This window comes from Trachemys scripta, chromosome 22, assembly GCF_013100865.1.
Source record: "Trachemys scripta elegans isolate TJP31775 chromosome 22, CAS_Tse_1.0, whole genome shotgun sequence".
NCBI classification, from domain to species: Eukaryota; Metazoa; Chordata; order Testudines; family Emydidae; genus Trachemys; species Trachemys scripta.
The window spans coordinates 7,913,804-7,939,748 of record NC_048319.1 but is presented as its reverse complement, the minus strand read 5'-3'; the positions used below and the strand labels follow the sequence as shown (position 1 = coordinate 7,939,748).

Sequence of the window (25,945 nt, the reverse complement as noted above, 5' to 3'; positions counted from 1 at the left end):
AATTTCAACCACCGGCTCATGGTTTTCCGGAGGAATGTTGTAGGGGCGTACTATGCTCCCAATCCGCAGAAACAAAACCGAGCCTTTTGCGCTCACCCCGCCAGCAGCGTCGGCCACGGCAGACGAGACACTGCTTCCCTCCCCGAGCTTCCCCAGGCAGTCTGAAGACCAGGGAGAGCACTGCTGGGTCTGCTTCCAATATTTTAATGAGTCGCTACATCGTACACTCATAATTATAAAAGAATAAGAATCCATAAAAATATTTTCTTTTCATAATACGCACTTAAAATACTCGAGGGCAAGTTGATGTGGTTCATTAGGGTGGGTTTCTTTTTTTTCTTCGCCCCTGGCAGAACCCTTGGCTTGCGGGGGTGGGTGCGACCCTGAGGTGCAATTGCTCGACCCCCCCCTCCCTGGAACTGCAGTTCCCGTTGAGTAGGAAAATAAAAACCAGAAGAGTGTTCACCAAAGAGATGCGCGAGGGAAACAGTCACTGACCCGCAGAGAACTGAAGCACAGCCAATTTCAGTGCACGTCTGAAAGCTCAGGGCACGGGTGAGGAGAGAAAGGCAGGGTCGGGACACAGCACGAAGAAGGGTAGAGGGGCGGGAAGGAGAGAGAAGGGGGGGAAAGTAGTTGCATAAATATCCATTGTGTGTGGCAAAATCCAGATGCTGCTGCTGCGGTTTCTGTAGGGGCGAGTGCTGACCTGGCTGTCGCCATGCTCTCTGTTGGCACGGTTCTGCCCGCGAGCGGAGAAAGGTGCCCGAGGATGCTGACTGTCGCCAACCCCAGCTGCTTCCCCCAATCTGCTATGCAAAATTAAAGAAAAAAAAAAAAAACGACTAGTGTTGCATGCTTCTACGGAGCTCTTTTCAGATCCCAGGGCTCAGACGCTCGTCACGTACGGGCCAGGAAGCAGCAGCAGTGATCAGACTCCACAGGACGCAGCAGGGGATCACCCTCTCCCTCCTGGCTTAAGGCAGCTTGCCGATTCGCCTCGTCCATCTCCAGCACAGGCACGGAGTTCTTGCAGGTGAGTGGAGGTGCAGTGGAAGGAAGAAGGAAAGAGGCAGACCTCCGCCTCTGGAGACACTCCACTGATTTCCCAGCGTAGAGGGAGTAGCAGCAAAAAAAAGCATTAACACCAGGCCAGAGAGGAGAGCGGCTGAGCAGGGCAGAGCTCCAGCTGGAAAGTGAAGGAAGGTGGCACTGTCCAGAGGAAACTGGAGGGGTGACTTCCACTCTCCCCCTCACTGGAGGCAGCACCCCCGTTTGGGGGTGGGCACTCAGTGATTTGTCCACTGGATGAGGAGGCTTTTGGGCTGGGGGCGGGCAGCGGCAGGAGGCAGAGTTGAGCTGTCAGTGTCCAACAGTTTGCAGAGGCCTGTGCGCTCAGAGGTATTCTTGTAGAAAGTGCAGCAGTGTGATTTCATAATGCTCTCCGGACTCGGGGCACCGAATACTGTGTCTCTCGTTGGGGTAGATCTGCGCAGAAGCAAAAGGGATGGCCGTTAACTAGGAATAAGTCATAGAATCTCAGGGTTGGAAGGGACCTCAGGAGGTCATCTAGTCCAACCCCCTGCTCAAAGCAGGACCAACCCCAACTAAATCATCCCAGCCAGGGCTTTGTCAAGACTGACCTTAGAAACCTCTAAGGAAGGAGACTCCACCACCTCCCTAGGGAACCCATTCCAGTGCTTCACCGCCCTCCTAGTGAAATAGTTTTTCCTAATATCCAACCTAAACCTCCCCCACTGCAACTTGAGACCATTACTCCTTGTTCTGTCATCTGGTACCACTGAGAACAGTCTAGATCCATCCTCTTTGGAACCCCCTTTCAGGAAGTTGAAAGCAGCTATCAAATCCCCCCTCATTCTTCTCTTCTGCAGACTAAACAATCCCAGTTCCTTCAGCTCTCCTCATAAGTCATGTGCTCCAGCCCCCCTAATCATTTTTGTTGCCCTCCACTGGACTTGTTCCAATTTTTCCACATCCTTCTTGTAGTGTGGGGCCCAAAACTGGACACAGTACTCCAGACGAGGCCTCACCAATGTTGAATAGAGGGGAATGCCCCTACTTATACAGCCCAAAATGCCGTTAGCCTTCTTGGCAACAAGAGCACACTGTTGACCCGTATCCAGCTTCTCGTCCACTGTAACCCCTAGGTCCTTTTCTGCAGAACTTCTGCCTAGCCACTCGGTCCCTAGTCTGTAACAGTGCATGGGATTCTTCTGTCCTAAGTGCAGGACTCTGCACTTGTCCTTGCTGAACCTCATCAGATTTCTTTTGGCCCAATCCTCTAATTAATTAGTCTAGGTCCCTCTGTATCCTATCCCTACCCTCCAGCATATCTACCTCTCCCCCCAACTTAGTGTCATCTGCAAAATTGTTGAGAGTGCAGTCCACGCCTTCCTCCAGATCATTAATGAAGATATTGAACAAAACCGGCCCCAGGACCTACCCTTGGGGCACTCCGCTTAATACCGGCTACCAACTAGACATGGAGCCATTCCCTCCTGTTAGCCTGCCGCTCGGTTCAGAAGATGTAGTCCATTTTAGGGGAGCAAATGACGGTTCGGAGAGACAGCGACCCCGGCGCTCCATTACGGTGGCATGCTATCTGCGAGCCAAAGGCCTGAGAAGCCCACTCAGTGGCATCAGCAGAAGTATCTACTGCCAGAGGGCAGAGGCCACCTGGGGAAATGAGATTCCCAGCCATAGAGTGCAGGGGAGGAAGGACAAACACCAGCCAAGAGGGTGAGAGTCCAGATTCCAAACTACGACTCAGTATTGGAACACGCAGTGGATCAAGCAGTGACAGAGTGCCACCTACTGGCCAGGCCTGTGCAGTCAGCTACCAACAAGCCAGTCCCACAGGAAGTCATAGGAGAGAGAACTCAGCTTCTCCAGGTGAAAAAGCATCCATGCTCCACTCATATTTCCCCTTGGGGGTGGAGGAGGGGAGTTTTCCATTGCCTCCAGGCTAAAGAGACCTTCCCACCTCACTCCAGTCCCTCCTACCTGCAGCTGGTAAGGCTTTCCAGCCCGGATTAGCTGGGAGACCAGAAAGTTGGTGTGAAAAAAGTGCACATTTTCATCCAGAAACCCATGGAGGATCAGCAAGCGGTTTGGCCTGGAGATGGGACAGGATGAGAATCAGAGCAAAGCCCTGAGCGGGGAGCTGACAGCCAGCCCCTAGCCCACTTGGCATGGCGCAGTGCCACAGGCTTGGAATCCTGCCTCTTCCCTGTGGTGAGCACGATGCCACCCCGGCTCGCTGCAGAAGGCAGCGATGAGCCGAGCAGAAATAAGGCTAAATGGGGCCTGGAACCACCCAAACAAACCTTCAGGGCCCTCCGGACAGATGTTCTCCAAGCTGAACAGACTCTTCCCCAACTAGACCCTCTAGCTAGACTCCCTGGTCATCATCTTCCTGCATCTTGATCTTCCTTCCAAGTAAGGCAGCTGAGCTCAACCATGCAGGAAGGTGACGTGTCCTGCTCTGGCCAGGACTCTTCTCCCTGGGAGACTTGGACTCACTGGTGCTAACTGGTAGCCAGTGTACCTGACACGCTCTACACTGGCCAGTGCTGGCGGAGCGGAGTTTCAGGAACCAGGGAGGAGAACCCAAGGCACAATCAACAAACCAGGAAGGGTTACTCCTGTAAGCTTTTTAATAACGTCAACACCTGCCCCACACACCAGAAAGCATTACAGATTCTCTACCACTTCTCACAGTGCAGGTGCCCAGAGGGTGGGCTTCCAATTATGAGCATCCAACCCCGCAGTACTCACTCATTGGGGAGTTTTTCTACATGCAGCGCCACCGAGCCGGCCTCATAACCTTGCTGGTTGTTCTCTGGGACATCCATGTACCGCTCGGTGTATCCAGTATCGTACGCCATCCAAACCGTGACAGGGGCACCTGCTATAGCAACCTGCCAAACAGGTAATAGGGGGTGGTGATTCTCCCCTGCCAACCCTGGTCATTTGCACTGGAGTATCCCACAACCAGGGAGTCAGGGACTTAGAGGTCTGGATGGTTGGTGAATTTCTTCCCCCATGTGTTATTTTCCTTCCAATTCAAGAATTAAATTCACTACCACAGTGCTGGCAGTGACAGTCTCACGGGAAGCCATGCTATAGCCAGTCGCTGGGGGATGCAATGTCATTAAACCTTTTTGGGGCAGAAACTGTCTTTGTACAGCACCTGGCACAATAGGGTCCTGACCCAGGACTGGGGCTCTTAGGTGCTATGATCAGACAAATAATCTGTTGGCTCAGCACACTCTAGTGTCTCCTTCTGCATAGTGCCTAAACCCCACCAGCTTGAGTCCCCCATGCCAAGCCTGAAACCCAGAGCGTAAGTGTGATGCACGCTGACCTGCCGGATTCTGGGGAGGAGCTCTGGCGTGCTAGCAGCAGGCTGAGGTGAAGGGACTTTTCACACTTCACTACAGTCTGGGTCCACAAGCCACCAAGGGCAACAAAGAGTAAAGGCCACTGACAGGTTCAGAGCCCTAGTCCTCCCTGCCCAGCATTATTCCTCCCAGACACAGCAGGGACTTCGAGAAGGACCCCCGACCCCAGCCAGACTCACCTTGAATACATGGGGCTTACAGATAAGGCCCATGAGGGAGAGGAAGCCCCCGTAAGACCAGCCATGTATGGCTACCCGACTCAGGTCAATGAACCCGTATTTTTCTGCTACGTAATGTAAACCTTCCACCTGGTCCTCTATCTCCACCTGACCCTAGGAGGAGGCAACAGGAAGGTGTAAGGTCAGTTTGTTTCCTCCCTTGTAACTGAAGAGACACCAAACAAGGCAGTGAGGGAAATACACACAAACACAGTCAGGCTGTTCTAAGAGATGGGAAGAGGGAAGGAAGTGAAAGGAGACACCGTAAAACAGGATATTACCATCTGGTTTTTAAGGGCCCCTTCAAATTTGAGTCCTCGCTGGCAAGAGCCCCTTCCATCAATCACCACCACTGCGTAGCCTAGAGACGCTAGCGTGTTGAGCCTTAGGTACTTAATACCTTTGAAGGAGTTATTCACTAACTGCACCTAGAGCAGGAGAAAGGACAAGTCACATGGAACGTTCCCCCAGTGAAATCTTTAGCCTTTCAGCCACTAGAGGCCACCAACAGTAGCAACTGAGTGTGGCTGGGCTCTGTACTAGCAGAAAGCTAGTCTTGGCCATTCCCAAATTCCATCAGGTTCTGAGCTGGGCAACCAATTTTGCCAGATGGGCAAAAGCCATTAACTAGGGAAGTTATGCAATTCTGGATTAAATGGGAGAAGCCATCTGCAGTTCACCAAAGGGGGTTTACAATACTCCAGGCAAAGCTGTCCAATTCCAATCATGCAGAGTGCTTTTCCCGCCCCGGCAGAGCTGAGCTATGGAGAGCTCTGTCCTGGACCGCACCACCAGGCTCACGGAGGACAGCCAAGGTCAGCAGTTGGTCCTGGCCGTGGCTGGGTCGTTACCTGAGGGCCTCCATAGACGAACAGCACCGTGGGGTGCTTCTTTCCAGGCTGGACGTTATGAGGTTTGTAGACCATCCCGTAGAGCTCTACGTCCGACTGGGTACGGAAGTGAAAGATTTCGGGGGGGATGTAATCTGCAGGACAGCCTGCGGGAAACAGTTCAGACGCTAGCTACCAGGCTAAGGACAACATGCTTTCATCATCCTCCCCAACCCAAACCAGGTGAGTTCAACCTTTGCCCAACGTGCCTCAGACCGGGGGTCCCTCCCCACCTTCCCTTTCAGGTGGAACGGACTGTCCCAGATCTTAGCAAAACCTCCTTTACAAGAGCCCCTCTCCGCCCGCACCTGGGAACTGACCACCCGCAGCGCTGGGACAACCCAATACAAAACTTCACCAAGTTGTACTCCGAGCCCCTCGTTCCATGCACAGCCCAGTGTGACCCTGTAAGGGGAGAGGAGGATGGGGTGGAGGGAGAAAGCCTTCCCAGCAGGGTGCAACAGCTGCTGTGAGCTGAAAATAATTCTTTATGGGCACCAAAAGCAGGCATACAGGAGGAGCCAGCAGCTACACACATTCCTTGGATGAAGCGGTCAGTGGATCCCCACCCATCCCGTCTCTGCAGACCATCACAGGAAAGAACCCCAGGTTCACATGCAGCCGTTAACCTGGCACCCTGTAAGGAGTGTGCCAACTTCTGCAAGGGGTGGGTAGTACCAATGTATAGCATTAGGGCCCCTCTGGCCCCAGCAATGCCCAGTCTGTGTCAAGCCATCCACTGAAGAGATCTCTCCAAGGATTTCACAACTTCACCATGGGAGGGTGGAAATCAGCTAGGTCATTTGCCATCTACCGGTCTTTGCCTCTCCCTTTCCATCACGTTCAGTTACTGGCATCAGTGATGCTCTCCCGGCTAGGTCGCCTAGCACAGAGGGGATTGGGGAAGACTTACTAGCTGCTTCCATCATGCTGGCCCAGAACTTGGGCTGTTTGTGGAGCGGGTCGTCAGCCGAGCCGTTCAGTTTGTAGACGTGCACGCAGGGCGGGGTGCTGACGCTGCTGTAGTGACTGATGAACATGTCAAAGTTCTACAGGCAAGAAACAGTTGATGGGGGTTAAGCGAAGATGGTTATTCCCTCAGGCCACTTCAGTGGGGGTCTGTATCCCTATCAAGGCCTTCAGAACTAGCCAACGCTTATTCCCCCCCCCCGCCCCAAACCCCCCCCATGCCTTCCTCTCTGGGGCATGTTAACATCACACTACTCCTCCAGAGGAGTAAGTCCATCATGAAGCCTTCCAAACGAGCACCAGCAGGGACCTCTACTTCCCATGATGGTATCTATGGAGTCCCATCAGGAGATCATGGTAGGCACCGGATCACTCCCATCAGAGTCCAGCAGAGCAGTCACAAACAGCCACGGCATCTAAGGGAGCCCTCATGGATTACTACCAGCCAGGACTCATACTAGCCAGAAGATAGGGAGCCTACGTGGTATCCTATGGACGGGGCAAACAGACCTGGCTCATAGAGCAGCTGTGAGAGAAGCCCAGTGTGGTGAGCCGTACAATCTCGCCTGGGGACTCGTAATTGACCACATAGAGGTGGTGCTCCAATGGGGTGTCCTTCGTGCCTTGGAAATACACCAGCTTCGTCTCCTCATTCACCCAGATCTGCCAAGAGAACAGAGGGCTCAGTGTCAAAGGAAAAACAGCTGACTTCTCCCTGCCCCCACTGCAACGATCTGTCACCAGGCAAAGTCAGGGACAGTACTTGGTCCTGCTAATGAAGGCAGGGGACTGGACTCAACAACCTTTCAAGGTCCCTTCCAGTTCTATGAGATAGCTGACTTTATATATGGAGATATACCTTAATCAAAACACATCGCAGCGGTACAGGGTGCTTGTGGTATTAATGGTTAGCGCATGAGATCTGTTGAGCTGGTAAGTTCTAGAAGCACTGTGTATGTTCTGTAAGACAGGATAAAGCCCAGTCCTTTGCACCGGAGGAGACAGCCAGCTGTCCAGAGGAAGCCTCACTGTGCCTATGTGCTAAAGAGCAAAGCCAGGAAAAAAGGATGTTCTGGCTCTGTTCATTCTGACTGAAACCCTGTTGGAGCACAGATGCATCTACCCAGCGTTCCAGCATTGCTTCCCTGACCAGCGCGCACCTCCAACATTTCTGTCCAACCACCATGCTATACGTTCATGCTCTACACTCCTTGCGGGGGGCGGAATAGCCACTACCCCATGACAGAGTCCCCAAACTAATTCAACTGCATGTCTCTGTTTAGTCATCGGTCCAGATCAAGCCGTTTCTAAAACGATCTGGCCGGCCAGCCTGGAGGAGGTCACGCTGCGTTAAGAGTTGTAATGCTAGACTAGAATAGGGCTTTTAATTGGAGTTCTAGCAGCGCTTAGCTCCATAGCTAGCCGCCCGCTTTAGAAACTTCACAGGGAACTTAAGGTTTCTGAATCCCGAATGCTATTCTTAGCCCAGCTGGGGTCTGCAGCAGAGTTTGGCCAGCATGGCGCGGAGGGGGGAGAGGGGGCAGAGCAACCAATGCATTGAAATAATTGCTGCCAGTACAATTTCAGCCATCGTGTGCACAGAACAATACCGTGGCCAAAACGAACAGCACATCCCACGTGGCTTCTCTGGGTGAGGGACAGAAGATGAATTCCAGAGCGGGGAAAAGCCGCTGAGACTAGCTGCATGCCCTCAAGAGTGTGAAGTGAGTGAAAATCCAAGTTAATTGGGGCTGAGCAGACAGGCTCGTAATTTCAGTTGAAACCGACTGGGTCGGAGCGATTAGGTTGAGGGTCACCTCAGTCTTAAAGCAGAAAGGAACCGGGCCTTCCATAAGTCAGCAGCAGGCTAATAAAACACCTATCTGGCTATTCTGTAGACACACAGTTCCCTCCTCTCCACCATCACACTAAATTCCCCAGCCTGTTTCTCAAAACACTCGGCAGAGGGATCAGCTAGATGGAAGCAGATAATTCCAAGCACCAGGTAACGTCCCCGATTCCCAAATGCCTTTTGGGGTTAAAATGCCGCAATCCAGCCCCACGATGGGTTTGCACAGAATGTCTTTTTGTGGCTATTAAACCTCACTCGACTCCTTTTTATGGCCTGATCCACGTGGTTTCCCAGAAGGAGCAATAAGAGACCTGATTAAAGGCAATCAGCTTTCTGTGCACTCGGCTACAGTGCTCCTGGGGGAAGCGAAGGCAGCAATAAAAAAGGAAACTAGAAACAAAATGAAGCCTAAACGGTTGTAGCATGTCCCAAGAGCCTGCAGCACAAGGTACATGCTAGGAGTGTGGGCAGTGAGTACAGAAGCAGAGCACTGCAAGAGAAAATAAAGGTAACCGGTACCTTGGATCCATGCCTCGCCAACACCTCCCATTCCCCACTGGTCAGGGCGACCTCCTCTTTGATAGGACATTTGAAGTCTTCTAGAAAAGAGGGAGTGCAAGGATGAGACACAGATCCCCACTGCCAGAGAACAAGAGCTGAGTACATTCAGAAATGCCCTCCTGACGAGGGCGAGGCAGAAAGGAGAGGGAATATTCCTCGCAGTTGGGAGGGGATTTGCACTCACCTTCGCTAAGGACATATGGCTGAGTCCAGTCATAGGTGCTCTGCTTTAGGATGGCGGTGACTCTGTACAAGTGACAGAAACCGGTCTGGCATTCGTTGGCTCGGATGAAGCAGAGCTCTTCTTCCTCACCCTCCAGTTGGGCAAAAGGATAAAAGATATCGTGAACCTAGCAGACAAGAGATGGACAAAAGCACCATGAGCCAGGCAGCCTCTACGCTGGAATAACACAGAAGCACAGCTTAGGGAGCCAACACTAACCCAGGCACTTTCATGGGAAATCAAAATGACAGATGGTGGGGAAAGCCGGATCCTCACTTACCGTCTCACCAAAGGAAAGCCCTGCGTGCTCAAAAAACCAGGCACGTCAGCCTTTCCATCTGGCCCCAGGACACAAGTGAGCCCACGAGGCCTTTCAAATGCCCATGTCCAGCAGACACGCCCTCCACCCCCACTCCCACCCCTCCTGTGTAATTTTTTAAAACCAAGCTGCGTCTGACTGACGGCCCTGGGGACCGAAGTCCTGTTTATCCACAGAACAAGGATAGCCCCGAGAATGCAAACTCTGTCCCCTTGTCCCATGTCCATCAACTACCTAAACCCTGACAGAGGAACCAATTCTAGGGCTGAGGATAGTTCACTCTTCAAGATCCCTTCACTCCTTGACCTCTCTGCCAGAACCTTCACGAAGAAGTCAATTAGCACCACAGCAAATGAGGTCTGCAAGGAGGAGAGCTGTCTACTAAGAGTCAGACTCACTAACTCATTTCACTCTGGCCACTCAACTGCCATGAACTGTCTTTTCCAACCTAGGCTTGAACCAGTAACCCAGAGGTGACCATTTTTTATTATTCCACTACCAGTCCTTTGAACAATCAGAGTTTGACATGGGCCAGAGTAACCATGGACTTTATCAGTCTCCTAGGGCTACCTGCATTGGCAAAGGCCAAGCTGGTTGCACGTCTCACACTCAAGAGGATGGGGGTAAAACCCAGAGGCCCGTTTCTAATTTGGGACAGCCCCGTGCCCTTACATTTATCCACACATCTGTGACTTCTTCATAGATCACGTATGGCTGGACGTTTTCTGGCACGGCTTTGGCAAATTCGATGCGCTGCTCCTCACTTTCTGGTACTGGGATAAAGAGCGCTGGAGGCAGGAGAACTAACTGGAGCCGTTGCTGAGGTCTGTCTAGGAACATGGCCCAGGCGCTGGGAAAGAAAGAAGTTAGCAAAGGTGAAACTGACAGCTTTGCAGAACAGAGATCTTGGATGTCAAGAACACACTAGCTTTTCCTCAGCTGAGAAGGGGATTTAGGCTCCCCCTCATTCCGGCCTTACATATTTATTGGAAAGACTCATATAAATTTGAATCCCAAGGCATCCATGGTATTGTACATGGGTAACATACAGGCAGGTTGTTTGGGAATTTGCTAGAATGGCCATTTACAAAGAAACTCAATGAGCAGAGCTGCATTTTTAGAATTTAATTTTTCAGTGGGCAGCCCCGCTCCTTGGGTAGCAAGGGCCACTTGTATTATCATGAGCCCCCAAAACAAAACGAGAAACTAAAATAACCACTTTGCAGCTTCCTTGCTGCCCGGCTATGCGAGTGGGGAAAGGAACAGACCAAAGATCAGTGCAAACTGAAGGAGTTGCTCCAGTCTCAGCTTCGTCTCTCTCAAGGGAGACCGCTGATTAATCAGGAGCGATGCCCTATTGCAGTCCTCCTGGCTAGAGGAGGCAGATCATCATTGCTTGGTTTGGACACCCCTCGGGCCTGTGTCCACAGCAGAAGGGGTTTATAAAACTGGGAAAGATGAAGGAGCAGGTTCTCCCATGAACGATACCCTGCTGATCATGACCTGATTTCATAAACGCATGAGTACTGCCTACCTCGATGAGCCCTAGTGCATGGCAGTTGTATCATGAAGTAGAACGCTGCCTTGTGGTTCCTATGTAACGCTGAGTAAACCTAGCACTAGGGCACGGTGAATTAATCAAGAACAGGCCCAAAGGAAAGTGCAGCATGCTCCAGTTATTGATCAGCCACAGAAATTACATCTTCTGAAAACAATTTATAAATAGCCAAAACAAGTAGGATCTGGATTGAAGCCTGCCAAAACCTTAGCAAGCTTTTTAAGCAAAATTAAAGAGATTTTAGTAGGAAAGAATTTTTTTTCAGATGCTATTTTGGGGCCCTGTAACAATTTTAAAGAAAAAGAGAGCCACAGCATGTCTGAGAATCATCCAGGTTTGTGTGGGGGAAGGGAAAAAATGAACATGACGTGGTTCTTGTACTTGGAAAAGCAAATCACTGAGCCGGGACCTTCACCTCCAAGGTCTCTGGACTATTTTTCTGCTGTACTTGGAAACAACGATATACTGTCAAAGTAAAGCATGTCGGGAACCACGTAGCTAAATCTTCCAGGCACCCCTTAGAAAATACACACACCCTAATACAAGAGCCCCTTCCCATCTAGCCAAATGAGAAGTTCCCCAATACAGACTCACTCAGTCCTTCAGGGCTGGATGTTATGACCATTAACAACTTCTACAGCTACGCCAGCTGAGAGACTAACCTTCCAGAAGTGTACGCTAGCTCTGCGGAGATAAAGGAGTTGTCCCAATATACAGAATGCACAAAAGACTAGGTGCATTGTGGGAATTTTTCACCTTCCTCTAATGCCTCTGGCATGGTCACAGACAGCGGCAGGACAAATCATTGTTCCATTTAATGATGTGACCCTTTATAAAGTTCTCATTTCCTATCAGGAGTGTTGTGTCCATGTGCCTATGGGTTAACTGTCCTAGTCATGGAATTTTAATTGAATTCCCGGGGTGGGGGGGGTCCACACTTAATACATCACTGTCATTTACACTTGTGGCAGTGTTACGGTTCTGGCTTAAAACCCACAAAAGCTAGAAAACGTGAAGCCCTTCACTCTGTCCTCCACTTGGTCAGTTACTACATGTGCTGTGTAAGGTCATATTATTGCAGGGGCTGAGTCAAGCGCAGCCAAGACTGGCTTTTGTGGGTTTAAAACCAGGCCTTTATGGTGGAAGGTGACAGGCAAATTTCTTCAGTGAGTGGCTGTAATAGCTCAGTAAACTGGTGGGGCGGGTGGGGGGTAGTGTGTGGTAGAAAAACTATGTACTATTTGCCATCTCTGGTCCATCCAGCCCGGGCGATGTACTCCACCGTAGGGAACAACGTGGCAAAAGGCTGCACCAGCTCCTTGTCCTGAGCGCACACGATCTGCAACAAGAGACCAAAAGAGTATTAAAAAACTAGGATGTTTCAACATTGTGGGCTGGTCTACAATGAAAACTTACAGCAGCCTAGCTATGTCTCTGAGGGGTGTGAAAAACTCACACCCCTGAGAAATGCAGCTAAGCCGAACGAACACTGGGTTTAGACAGTGCTAGGTCAACGGAAAAAGAGTTTTGTCGACCTCGCTACCACCCCTCAAGGAGATGGATTACCTATGCTGACGGGAGAACCCTCCTGTTGCAAATATCAGTGGGTATTCACCCACGAAAGCTTATGCTCCAATACGTCTGCTAGTCTATATGGTGCCACAGTGTCTCTGTCGCTCCTGTTGCAGTAGTCACTGCTTACCTTTCCCTGGCTGTCCATTTTAAACTCTGCCAGTTTTAATGAGATCTTGGGATTTTTGCTACCTGCAGAGGAAGAAGCAATGAGAGAGAACACCATTATCAGATGGCAAGCGGTCGGAGCATCCCAGGAGAACAAAAATCTAAGCCTGATGCTATCTGGCTCTGTGTGGATATACACCTGGGGAATGGCATTGCTGGTGTGGAGATAAGAGATTCCATGTGTGGAGAAGTATGCCTGCCCATGTGAATGAATGCAGGGACAAGCATTCCTAGTATGGAGAAGGTGGGATTCCAAGTGTACTCAGCAATATGGCAAAGGGACACCCTCCATCTCGTAACAGCAATCCCTTTACTTAGCTGTCCTTCCTGCAATGAACTTTGTGCTGACAGATTCAGAGACTGTCCTGAATATTTATGGACAGTCTCCTAAATCCTGGTAAGTATCTAGATTAATAATGCAAAGTCGATAGCACAGATGATGCTTCAGCCTGCATGAGGCAGCAGCTGCATTAGTCGCTCCCCTGCGCCTCACTGACCTGTCCTGGGGTACCGATAGGAATCCGTTTTTCTCTCCTCCAGGGCAGGTGAAGGAACATGAATTATCTCCACCTCTGACTCGTCCACTTCCTCATACAAGATCCGCAGCGTTTTCCAACCCTCTGAACCTAGGACAAGACAAGGTAGGTCCATTTGCCATCATGCAGTTTCCCAACTGTATCGACTTGCAAGAACCACCACAGCAGCACATACTGGGCCTACTGGTTTTCCACATCTCCCTTAGGGTCATGCCACACCTACTAACTATTCACACAAATATTTACCAGCACACAGTGCACATCCCATAATGAATGACCTGGAACTCAGCACCTTAAAGGGGCCATTAATTATGTTACCAATGCAGCTTGGCCTCTCCAGGGCTAAGCAGAGCACTGACCTTCTAGGGTGGCTGTGGGGCACCACCAGTACCCTGTGAACCGATCAAACTCCTCCTGGATGACAAATGTGGCTACACCTGCTGATTTGGGGTCATCTAACACGTTGGATAAACCTGCAGATAAAAGAGCAGAGCGGTTGAAATTAATAGAAAGACTGATCCAGAAAGGGAATGAGACTCAGATGAAAAACAGGAGTAAATCCTTCTGGTCAGAATCTTGTTGTAAGAGGTGATTCTCCTCCAGATGTGGAGGAGCAGTTCTGGTTACCTTTATGGCAATAAGTCATCCGTTTCTCCTCTCCTGTCTCGATATTTGCTACCCACAAGTCATTGTTATTGATGAATGAAAAGACGGAGGGGTCGGCAGGGCAGATCTTGGGATCCATTCGAGGTCCCGTGCACTGGGTCTTGATTTCCAGCGGCTTCATTGGAGACACCTGGGGAAATAAGGCATATGATGTGACCCTATTCTGCTTTCAGCTTCAAACAAAGGCACAAACTTCTCGATAGCTCCAGCCCACCCACAAAGGAACCAAGACCAAGAAAACAAGACTTGATGGCAGACCAGAGCCAAGGTCTGACTCAAGAGGTATCCACTATGGGAACACCACGCTGAACTGCGGAATCCCTCAAACCTCCCAAACAGCTGTTAGCAGACCCACCATGAAGCCATTCTGGCCCCCATCTCGACAGTGGAAGAGGCTGTTGCTGGCCTGGAAAAGAAAGAGGCCGCTCTCGCTGTGGAAATCGTAGGAAGTGATTCCAAAGACCCCAAGACGCTTGCGTTCCCTCAGGAGTTCTTCTTCCCTAGAGTACATCCCATGGTGAGGGGTTGCCTGGTTGCGAACGACAGAGAGAGACAATCTGCAGGTCTGAAGGAATGGCAACACTTTATTAATGAGACCAGCTAATCCAGGAGTGGCCAGAATGTAACCCACTAGCCAAATGCAGCCAGCAGTCCTACAGCATGGCCACCACCATTGTTAGTGTGAAAGCGTGGCCCACAAAGGCTACACCCCCATGACCTTCCAATTGCAATGTCCCCATCTAGATCTGAGCCAAAGGCTTGGACCTGTAGTCTATGAATGGCACCTCCACCTTAAAACGGAGGAAGAGCTGCCGCTTGTTTATGCAAATTAGGAGCAGCCAATTCACCTAATGACATTATCCATGTCCTCTCATATACAGCTTCCAAGTCAGACACTGCAAACAACTGCTATTCCAGGACTCTTGAGTTAGTTTCAAGGGGACTGAGAAGAGCCAAGTGTAGTTCCAGGCACTTGAAATCTCTGCTTAGCAGAAGACCTGAGAAGTCAAAAGCCAGTCCCACACCTTCCACCCTCTTGTTGCTGAGGCTGGCGAATTATTAATGGTACCAGAACACCAGGCCCCTGTGAAGGTAGGGAGGGGGAATCCATTTCCCTTCCTAATTCAATCTGGTTTATGTGAGTCTAGCTGGCAATGTATGTTTAGAATGTAGACAGCAGATTGATCCTTATTCCACACATTTGATAAAAGTACAAAGTTATCAAAAATAAACATGGTAATCAATGTGCAAATGGACGGAGGGCAGGCGGGGGAGTCTGGCCAAGACAGCCAGAGCTCTGGTCTATTCTCCCAACAGTTTATGTTACTGGTTTATAACTGGAGGTAGACTGCAGGCAACAGGAGACTTAGGTACAGCGTTAAACCAGTCCTTGCCCTGCCAGCTGTTGTTCCATGCTCTCACTGCCAGCCCCATGCCTGGCACACCAGCCACTCTCCTGTATTACTGGGGAAGGCATCTTCCCACACAGCACTCTACCAATGCCATGCCCACAGCACCAAGCCCTGCTCCTTGTTCCTGGCTTACATGCCACTTCACCGAACTCCAACATACCAGCTACCACTCCGACATCCTACTGTCAGCCTGGGTCCCCACGCACCACCACAGCAAAGAGTATGTTGCAGCCCCTCACCTGAAAGTGATCCAGCATCTGTTTCCATGACAAGAGTAGCAGGGCCTCTTTCCGTACCTTTTTGGGAATCTCTGAGTAAAGAAGGGAATTCTCCCGGCTACCATATGGCATCCCTGTATGGAAGAACAAAACAAAACAAAATCATGGCAATTTCAGAGAAGTCAGCCGGGACTAACCCAGGAAAGGCAGATACACAAGGCCATTTTCTTAAATATTCAGGAAGACTAGATGGCTCAGGAACTTTTTAAGAGGTGCCTTTCTCAACCTGCTCTTACACAGTCCACTTACTGCATAGGGTCCAAACGCTTTAGTTTTATTAACATGCAAATTTTTCAACAGGACTAAGTCCTACTCAAACCCTCTCCCAGCTTTGGCGGCTCCTAGGGTTCCTCTCTACAGTCTGCTCAGCCACCACCCTAGATCCTCACTCTAGAGAGCTGACCCCTGTAGCTGTGTGTGTCCGCGTCAGCAGAACCCTCTTAACATTCCTCAGCACAACGAAGATCTGCTACCCGGAAAGAGCGTTCCAACAAACACAGCCAGCCTGTTACAGCTTTAGGTCCTAGAGACCAGGTTCAAATGGGGCTTTGTTGAATACTGGCCAAAAGGCATTGCTATCTGCTGGCTGTTCAGTGGCCATGGTAAAATGAAGTTATTTGTGCCGGTCCAATTTCCAACCTCAAAAACCTAACACAGCTGGCAACTATGTTGGCAGTTTCAGCAGAGGCACCAGAGACAATGAACGTTTCCTTTCACCTTTACTGGTGGGGATGCTCTAGATCAAGGCTGTAGTACACTGACAGGATGCCATGTGCGGGAAGCTTCCCATGCTACTGTCCCTGTGGCATCTATTCTGTGCAGAAGAGGAAGCCTTCAGTCTCCAAGCCTGTTATTCTGTCACTAAATTCACTTTACAACAATTAACATTTAAATATAGTTATAAGTACTCAGGAAGCAAAGCAACTTATAAGCATACAATCTTCAGAGATGCAGAAACACTGAAATGCTGAGCATGTGGTGTTTAATATAAGCAGCATCTGCCATGATACAACACGAGAATCTATGGGAACAGCCCAGGAAAGATCTAACATGTTCAAACAGAACAGGCTGCAGTCAGGGACACAGACAATACTACAGATGCATTCTCAAGGCCGTGACTACAACCACCTGTGAACCTCCAGATCGATCTATGGATATTCTCGTACTGTACTAATATTATCTATGACGACTCTACTGCCAGTATCTGCAAAAGAATTGTCCCCCAGTTTTCCATATTTTGTATTTTGGTCCTTAAATGAAGTCGAAAAGATGTTCAGTTCTGATATCAAAGTTTTCCAAAGGTCGAATAGAAAATATTTGCTCGCTCCTCCCCACTCCTCAATGGGCATACGCCAATAAGATCCACACGGATGCTTGGAAAGCAATACTTATGCTAACCGTGGGAAAATACTGGTATGCTGCTTTTAAGCATATTGGTGAAACGTCAACAGGCACAGCTCTTAAATCAGAATCAGATTCTTCACAATACCTACCTACTGCAGTACGGATCAAACAGAATGGGCAACTCAACCCCAGCTTAATGAGGCTGTAATAGAGTAGGAAGGTTTTACCCTATATTGTGGGAATGCCTTGAAGTTAAGATATTTTGAAATTGAATTACTAGACACTGCTTTGAAATACACCTCTCCCCCCATATAACGAGACCCGGTATAATACGAATTCGGATAGAACGCGGTAAAGCAGCGCTCCGGGGGAGCGGGGCTGCGCACTCCAGTGGGTCAAAACAAATTAGATATAACGCGGTTTCACCTATAACGTGGTAAGATTTTTTTGGCTCCCGAGGACAGCGTTATATCGAGGTAGAGGTGTAGTCGGCCACATCTAATCTGCTCCTGTGTTCCATATATCTTCTTGGGGAGCAATGAAAATTAAACATCAAACATATGGATATATCATCTAATACTGGGTACTAGAATCATCATCGTCATTCTACTGTGCGACTTCAGCTAGGACGATGAATTAGAAACTCCTGACACGATGGAGAAAAATTACTAACGTTAAATGAGACTCAGAAGCCAACTACAGCAGAATCTCAGTTACAAACACCTCGGGAATGGAGGTTGTTCATAACTCTGAACAAAACGCTGTGGTTGTTCTTTCAAAAGTTTACAACTGAACATTGACTTAATACAACTTTGGAACTTTACTATGCAGAAGAAAACCACTGCTTTTAACCATCTTAATTTAAATGAAACAAGCACAGAAACAGTTTCCTTAACTTGTCCCAAAAAAAATTAAACTTTCCCTTTATTTATTTTTAATAGTTAACGTTTAACACAGTACTGTGCTGTATTTGCTCTTTTTTTAGGTCTTTGCTGCTGCCAGATTGCGTACTTCCAGTTCCAAATGAGATGTGTGGTTGACCGGTCAGTTCGTAACTCTTGTGTTCATAACTCTGAGGTCCTACTGTACTTAAACATCTGGCTACCTTTTGTCACTTACACCAAAGAACCAGCACCAACGGGATCTAACGTGTCTATTCTGGTCTGACACATGGACAAACTTCATTAATGAAGAGCCATTATTGTTGTGACGGAGCAGGGAGCAGGGCAGATTTGACCTGGGAATGTTGCAGGGGGATTGCAGTGAGGAGGGGCGACTTCCCTTGAAGGAAGCTACCTGAGCTGTAACCTGAGCCAGGAACGGGGGTGGGGAGAATTAACACCTTCTGCCCGGGAGACTGAACAAAGGAGAGGAGCAGCGGGAGGAGTTGGGAGTTTAGTTTTCGGTTGGGGCTGGGTGGTGCAACGCAGGGAACCCCAAGCTGGGGTCTAAGCTCCCTGAACCTCCCAGAGGGACCTAATTGAGGGGGTCTGGTCGTACCTACACGCTCTGCTTGAGACTGTGTTCCTGTCCTTAAATAAACCTTCTGCTTTACTGGCTGGCTGAGTCTCGCAGTGAATCTCGGGAAGAGGGGTGCAGGGCCCTAACTCTCCCACAATCCACGACAATTGTCCATACTCTCTCACTAAGGAACCCACATACTTTTCCCTCCCTCTTAACACATCTGTTTAACTTGTTTGCAGGGTGCCTGTTCCACTAATTTCTCTATGAAAATGTACGGAGGACTACAATAAGTAACAGTCACAGGCACGCTAGAGTTACCAGAATGGGTCATACCATTGGTCCATCAAATCCAGTATCCAAGACTTCAAAGGAAAATGGGGCCACTGCAGGGAAACATGGTCAGTTGTGTGGAGTGTCGCACATGGGGGAAGTTCTCTACTGAGCCCTGTAATGATCAGCTTTGCCCTGGAGCATGAAATATTTCCCTTTCACAGCCTGTAAAACTAATTATTACGGACCATAAAATTATCCAGCCCTTATAAAATCCAGCCACTGTATTTAACTGTTACTTATTAGGTACATCATGGTTCTGCCTATAACGATAAACTGGTACAGCACAAAGATCTGCCTTCTCTCAAGTCTCTGGTAAGGAACAGAATATTTCTCTAGGAAACATCATTAATACCCAACCCTTATCTAGTTATTTTTCCTCTTGTCAAAGTATTTACAAGCACCGATTTATCCTCGCAACACCCACAGGGAGGTCAGGCTTTTCCAGTTTATTGGGCAAAATAGCAACAAGACTGACTGATGGGCTGCCTCTATGAAAAAAACTGATATCACCTGGCCAATCAATGAAATGCACTGGGCTTGCAAGGATACAATAACCATAGGGAGAGTTATCAGGTCCCTGGATAGCCAACCTGCTTAAAGAACCAAATTATCCCCATTTTTTTGAGGTAATACTCCATAGTTCGGAGAACTGACAAACCAAGTCCACCTGAGAAATGAAAAGAGGCAGTGGCACACAGAGGTTCCAAGCTGGGGCCCTATTTGGGTCAGCCACTATACGTAAGCAGTCAGCTAGTCCTTGCCCTGAAGAGTGTCCAGTCTAAACAAAGGGTAGGAGAGAGGCAGGCTAATCTCCATTTAACACATGGGGAACTGAGGCATGGAGAGATTAAGTAACTAGCCCAAGACCATACAAGAAGCCTACACCAGAGCCAGGAACTGAACCCAGATCTTCTGAGTCCCAATCCAGTGCTTTAACCACAAGACCAGCCTCTCTTTTCCCCTTCCTCTCTGACACCGGGCTGCCTAGAGATGCATGGAGACATCAGCCAACAAAGCTTACCCTCCTGACAGAGACGGGTTTGGCTCTGCCAAGGGAATATCGAGGTGACCTACTAAGGAAGGTGGCTGGCTGAAGCCGGGCTTACCCAGATAGTAAAGGCGATGAGAATGTGGGCTGGATTCTTCTGTTTTCTGGACAAATTGGAAATCATGGGGCGCCTTGTTCACTATCATGCCTGAATACTTCCTGCTGCTGTGAATGATGTCACGCAGCCCATCCCACGAATGCTTCTCCACCAGGAACTGGGAAGGCGCGTCCTCCATCTCGACCACTTCAGTGTTGTCCGACAGCGCATCCACTGCAGTCATCCTCTCTTCCCCCTCGGAACTGGTCAAGAAACTGAGAAAGAAGGTGGGGGAGATAAATTAATGTGGGGAATCCGATTAGGCACATTCCATCCACTCACAGGGAGCTCTGAGCATTCAGGTAACTTCTAAGGACACATCCTAAAGTTACCTACACATTCATAAAGGTTACCAGTTAAACAAACGGTACCAGATGGAAAGGAATACTCCATCTCCCACGCCCAACTTGGTAAAGGATGCTAACTGAGCCCAAGACTCATTTGCAGGACTTCTTCCAGGAAAAAAGTCAACTGTTAAATCAGTCAGGGCAGGAAAGCATCTGGTGTAGCAAGTGCTTAATCATTTGACCTAAGTGAAACATACTCCAGGCATTTAGATGGGATAGGTCCTAATTGGAAGATACCATCAATGTATGGGTGAGCACAGAGAAACTTCTGACCTGTGGGAATACAGAAGTAAAGTCCCCTTCCTGTCCTGCAGAGATCAGATAAACGTCTCAAATAGGTTTAGCGAAGGCATGACACCTGCCTTACTTGACGTGCTGCTGCAACCAGGAGTGAAGTGGCACAAATGACAAAATAAGATACCAGTGCAATTGAGTTGGCTAATGGAAAGTGGCACAGGAATAATGCAGATCCTGGACTCCTACTGCATAATCAGCAGGAATCCCTCATTGATTTCCCAAGTATCACATTATATAAAACCCACAACCCATCTCCCATAGTCATAAAACCTTCCAGTTCAGCCCCTCCAGCCATTAGGCACTTCTGGGATCTGCACAGTCCAGAAGCAGGATACACTACCCTTGATCAACCTTATTCCAGATGAGGCAAGGGCCCACAAGTCAGAGCAGGGACCTTATTCTCAGTGGAACCAGGGCCCAGGGAGCATAGATCCAGGTAACCCAAGAGCAAGCTGATCTGTAAGGCTCATTTTCTTCTTAAAAAAGTGACATTTCTGCAATGGCACCCTCAAATCACCACAGCACTAGTCCCTTTATTATTTCCTAGTCCTATCTATTAACATGGTATCTGAGCACCTCAATATGTATTTATCCTCACACCACCACATGAAGTAGGCCAATGCTTTTATCAAGTGCTACTTTACAAATAGGAATTGACACTCTTGTGCTGGAGCAGGGAAGGAACCCATGTCCCAGGCTAACACTCTAACCGCTGGACCATCTTTCTTCATGGTCATCTTATGGGGTCAAGGCTCTGTTACTCTGGGACAAAGATTTCAGTTTGCTGGAAAATAAATGAAACCAGAGGGGTCTCATCACCTTGACAGAATCACCATCCTGGATGCTGCATCAATATAACAATGTAGTAAATAAGGTCTATAGGTGTTTAAAAAAGCCCCCTGTTCTAAACAGTCCAGCGTTAACCAAGACTTCCTTTTTAAAGTCACATTTCTTAAATGAGGGAGTGCAGCTTGCCCCTTAAGAGATTTGTCTGCATTCCAACAGGAGAACATCCTACCATGTGCCTGTCAGACTTGAGTATTTAATTTGCATGAAATATACACCAACTCTCTGAAAGCGCAGCCTCAACACCACGCAGGACCTGAACAAGCCCTCTCCCAGTTTGATTCTGGCGGGAGTTGGGGGTGGGTGGTTAATTCATAAACCAGTGTTAGATCGTTTCATCTCAATCCACTTTATCTCACAAATGATTCTGCCAGGAAATCTCTCAGCACTCCTGGGGACTCCCCACTACCTTCCAATAGCCTTTTCAGAATAAAGTTTTCTTCCCTACGTCTTGATCTCATTTGACTATCAATTAGACATTCTGTCCTATAGAATTATGCCTTTCAACGGACAAGCACAATGACAACTCGATTTCCCTCTTAATGAATAAATACCTCTTGTGATGTCAAACACACAAACCTCTTTTCCTTTAACCAAGAGGGAAAAGGAAAGTCTTTACAGTTCCTCCTCCAATCTGTTACTTTCCTGACTTCATTCTGAGAGACTAACCTGAGATTAGGCAAGTAGCAATCCAAACCACACACAGAATCTGCTGCCTGAGACCCAGAAAGTGGTGTGGACTCTGCATAACCAGCAGACCAGATCACAGTACACAAGGCCAGAAAAACTGAACTAAAATACAGCTTGGCTCCGTTAAGTTACAGCTACAGAGTAAAATGGCAGCTTCCAATTCCTGAGTCTCTTAGTGGTGCAGAGAACAAAATACAATGTGGACGCTACAGAAAGGGGACCTCAAAATAAACATCTCCCCACTACTCCTAATATCTATGACCCTGAAGCCAACCAACAAAACAAATCACAGCTTGAAAATTAAACAAAGAAAAGTACTTTCCCATCAGGCCATGGCAGGCAGCACAAGTAAAGCCAAAGTGGCAAAGACAGTGGACAACGGGATGAAAAGCTGGACCAAGCTTTGAGGAACTTTCTCCCAAGACTTTGCAGAGTGTCAACAGTCTTGAGTCTGTCCAGTGTGAATGCAGAACCATGCAGGGGGAATTAAATTCAGTCTAATGTCCTTCCCCTTCAAAGTAACTAATACTGTGATTCAAGGCAAACTGCTGCCTATCAAAAATACATCACAGAGAACATAAGGATATAAAGAGGGATAGAGCAGTGATTTGGGTACACGCCTCTCTTCCCAAATCCCACGGCAGCTTGGATCTTAAAAGTCTGCTCAGCTGGTAAAACAAAATAGCTTTCATGCAAGTGAAGACATTCCACCCTACAGCTAATTCCCACCCAATTGGTGAAGCCTCTTCAAGGTTAGTGACGTGATCATTCAAACAACACTGCTCCTCACAAGAAGGGCTTTCAAGGCCAGATCAGGTTTCAGGGACCTAAGTCCAGGACAGTCCATTCACACCCAGATTTTACATACTTGCAACCACCCACTCCACAGTGACTAACCCCACTGCTCCCCTTCCTGGTTAATTTTGTCTGTAGAACACACTGTGATTGAGGCCTGGTCTACACTTAAAATTTAGGTTGACATAGCTACAGTACTCAGGGGTGAGAAAAATCCACACTCCTGAGCACCAGAGCTACGCCGACCTAACCTCTGGTGTAAATGCAGCTTAGGTCAATGGAAGAATGCGTCTGTTGACCTAGCTACAGTCACTTGGGGAGGTGGTTTTCCCACAGCAATGGAAAAAAACCCTTCCATCGCTGCAGAGTGCATCTACACAATGGGGTTAAACTGGCATAGTTACAGCACCATACATATGCTGCTCAAGACCCTGCAGCATAGACGTGGCCCAAGATCCAAGATGATCTCCGTGGAAGCGGAACAGTCAGCCTTTAATCCTACGTTCAGTATTCCTCAGCCACAACACAAAAGAGTCTGAAGATGTCCGAATATACTGTTTCACAATCCTGCTTAATCTGCCACATCTGACAAGGTTACATGGCTGCAGGTTTTGGGGAGGGGGGAAATTTAAGAAAGTTAGGCCAAAGAGAAACCGCAAAGGTAGGGGAGCGAGGAGCATTAGGGTAGACAAATGCAGACAAAGACCTTTTAAAGCCTGGAACCTAAATTCCAGTAGGAAAGAGGTAATTTTCCTCAAACGTTTGAGGCACTCTCAATACAGTTGGACACAGGATGCCATGGGCAGAATTAACAGGTGGTGGTTTATTGTGTCCATCACTCATTCAGAATGTTGATTGTAGCCCTCTGACCACTTGGTCCCAAAGGCCACAAAGATCCCGATAGAGACCAGGAAAGTTACCTTCTCCAACTTCCTGCAGTCTCGTTTTCCAGACGAACCCTCTTTATCTTCTGCATTAACTACTCAGCGAGCCTTGGGCAAGACAGGAAACTAGATGAGGAGAGAGAAAACAGATCTCATGTAACCGCAGTTCCCCCTGGCATGGGAATGAAATACTGTAAAAGGAGTCCTCCATCAATCATGTTGCTGACACAGCCTGGGGCCTACCGAGCAGCTTCCTGGGGATATCTCTGCTTTGCAGTCCAGTTCCATCTCAATTAACCCTTATGGGATATTAATACCCAGATATTTTAAGAGGTGGATTTCCTAGCTTCTCAGCACCAAAGCTCAGAGTATGCAGTGAACCATGCAGGTAGTCAGCAGCTTTTTCTTCTGCCACATTCCCAGTTAAAATCTTCTGAATGATCTCAATCTTTAATGCCCAGATTGCTGTAAGGCCCTAGAGTAGAGAGAGTACTCAAGTCTGTTGCATATATTTCAGGCACCAGCTCCACCAAGAATATAACCCCCTCTTGTTTACAGAGCTGGCAATTCTCTGTCTCAGCAACACCCTGATGACTGCGACAAAACGTCCAGGGTCATTGGTATTTACAAGATGTTATTGCTCCTTAAGACCGTAAAGAGGAATGGGTCTTTAATGCATAACTCTTCCCTCACCCAAAATCCTAGCCAAGAAAATCCTGAAAGTACAATGGGACCTCCCCCTCATCTCCCATCCCCTTGTAGAGCTTTGGATTGTAAATACGCCCCAGGTCTGCAGCATTAACAGCCTTCACTAGCAGACCCCTGGGCCTGTCCAAACAACCACCACCTCTTATCACCCAACAGTACACTAGGGGAGGCTAGGTACAGAGGCTATTTCACTTGCCCTCTCCATCAGGGAGAGCTCCAGGCCATGATGTTCCCTGACTCCGGAAAACTCAAAGTGGGGCTAGGCAGAAACAGCCAGTATTTTGGGGACAGTTTTAGATGCGCGTATGAACCACATCAGGACTGGAATTGGGTCTGACCCAATGGACACCCTTTTACAATCCCTTAGGGGATCAAACTCTATGCAGAAGAGTCACAGCAGTGCCCACGGCTCCCAACTGAAGATGACCCAAACTAATGGGACCTAAGAAATCAGAAATCTGGCAAAGAGGCTGAGGAGATGGGCAATTATAATCTCGTCAGCAAGACCCTGGACTGCTGCTGCATCTGCAAGCCCCACAAAGATGCTGTCACTCCCAGGCCGAACATGGTTCCCTGTGTTGTCTGGATGCTCTGAGACCTACCTACCCCAAAATAGGGGAATCAATAAGACCTTGCACAGAGAGGAATAGGGCTTGGCATGGAGCAGCTGCCAACAGCGACTGGCATTAACGGCGAGACGGAGAAGCCCTGCCCAAGCTCCTGTCACCGGCCAGGCCAGAGAAGCGGTTATTTCTCTGTAGGAGGGAGCCGGCTGCCAAGGCAATGCCAAGCAAAGAGGGCAGCTGGAATGTGTGTCACTGTAACCTCCGGCCCAGCTGCCAAAAGGGTGAGTCGACGCTTGCCTGCGACAATAAGGAGTGAGCCCATTCCTCACACCCCCCTACTCCACCCGCACCCCCAGGAGGCAGCCAGGGGAGCAGACTCCCCCACCCTCCAAGAGACTGGGGGGGGGGAGAGTGACATCCCCCCACCCCCAGGGCAATAGGGGCGAAGCTCCCCATTCCTCCCAGGAAACCTGGGGAGGGGGAGCCAGTGACACAGCCCCCCGCCCCCCAGGCACTGGGGGGGGGGCTCCCCATCCTCCTGGGCAATGGGGACAGAGGCCCAGCCAGAGACAGCCCCCCCCCCTCCGCGCCATAGCCCCTGCGGGAGGGGGGCAGTGACCCCGCCCCTCATGTGGGGGGCAGTGACCCCGCCCCTCCCTCAGGCTGGGGAGGGGGAGTCAGAGCCCCGGCGGGAAGGGGCGTCTCCCCCCCCCCGTACTCACCCCGGGGCTCGGCGTCCTCCCCCGGCCGGGGCGGCTCCTCAGCGGGGAGGGGCGGGGCGGTGGCGCCTTCACTCCCGCTCCATGTCCCGGACACTCAGACAGCAGCCCCGGAAACGGGGAGGGGAAGGGGGGGCGGCCTGCTCAGGCGCGACCTTTAA

At 49.3% G+C, this 25,945-nt stretch overlaps 1 protein-coding gene across 3 annotated transcripts; it reads right to left on the bottom strand.

Moving 5' to 3' along the window:
- Window positions 1–188: 188 nt before the first annotated feature.
- On the bottom strand, window positions 189–25,945 carry DPP9 (dipeptidyl peptidase 9). 3 transcript variants are annotated; one of them, XM_034755116.1, is made up of 21 exons: window positions 25,788–25,945; window positions 23,828–23,917; window positions 19,894–20,147; window positions 15,608–15,720; window positions 14,312–14,521; window positions 13,918–14,086; window positions 13,650–13,763; window positions 13,252–13,380; window positions 12,717–12,778; window positions 12,253–12,353; window positions 10,129–10,306; window positions 9,099–9,264; window positions 8,873–8,952; window positions 7,012–7,164; window positions 6,446–6,581; window positions 5,494–5,639; window positions 4,924–5,070; window positions 4,604–4,756; window positions 3,799–3,941; window positions 3,025–3,136; window positions 189–1,488 (listed from the first exon to the last, which is right to left on the bottom strand). In XM_034755116.1, the coding sequence occupies exons 2-21, from the start codon at window positions 23,881–23,883 to the stop codon at window positions 1,396–1,398; spliced, it is 2,715 nt and encodes a 904-aa protein (XP_034611007.1). In that variant the 5' UTR covers window positions 23,884–23,917; window positions 25,788–25,945; the 3' UTR covers window positions 189–1,395. The 3 variants fall into 3 exon arrangements, with proteins under 3 accessions (XP_034611007.1, XP_034611008.1, XP_034611009.1); XM_034755117.1 differs by having other exon boundaries at window positions 8,873–8,949; XM_034755118.1 differs by having other exon boundaries at window positions 14,312–14,485; window positions 25,788–25,944.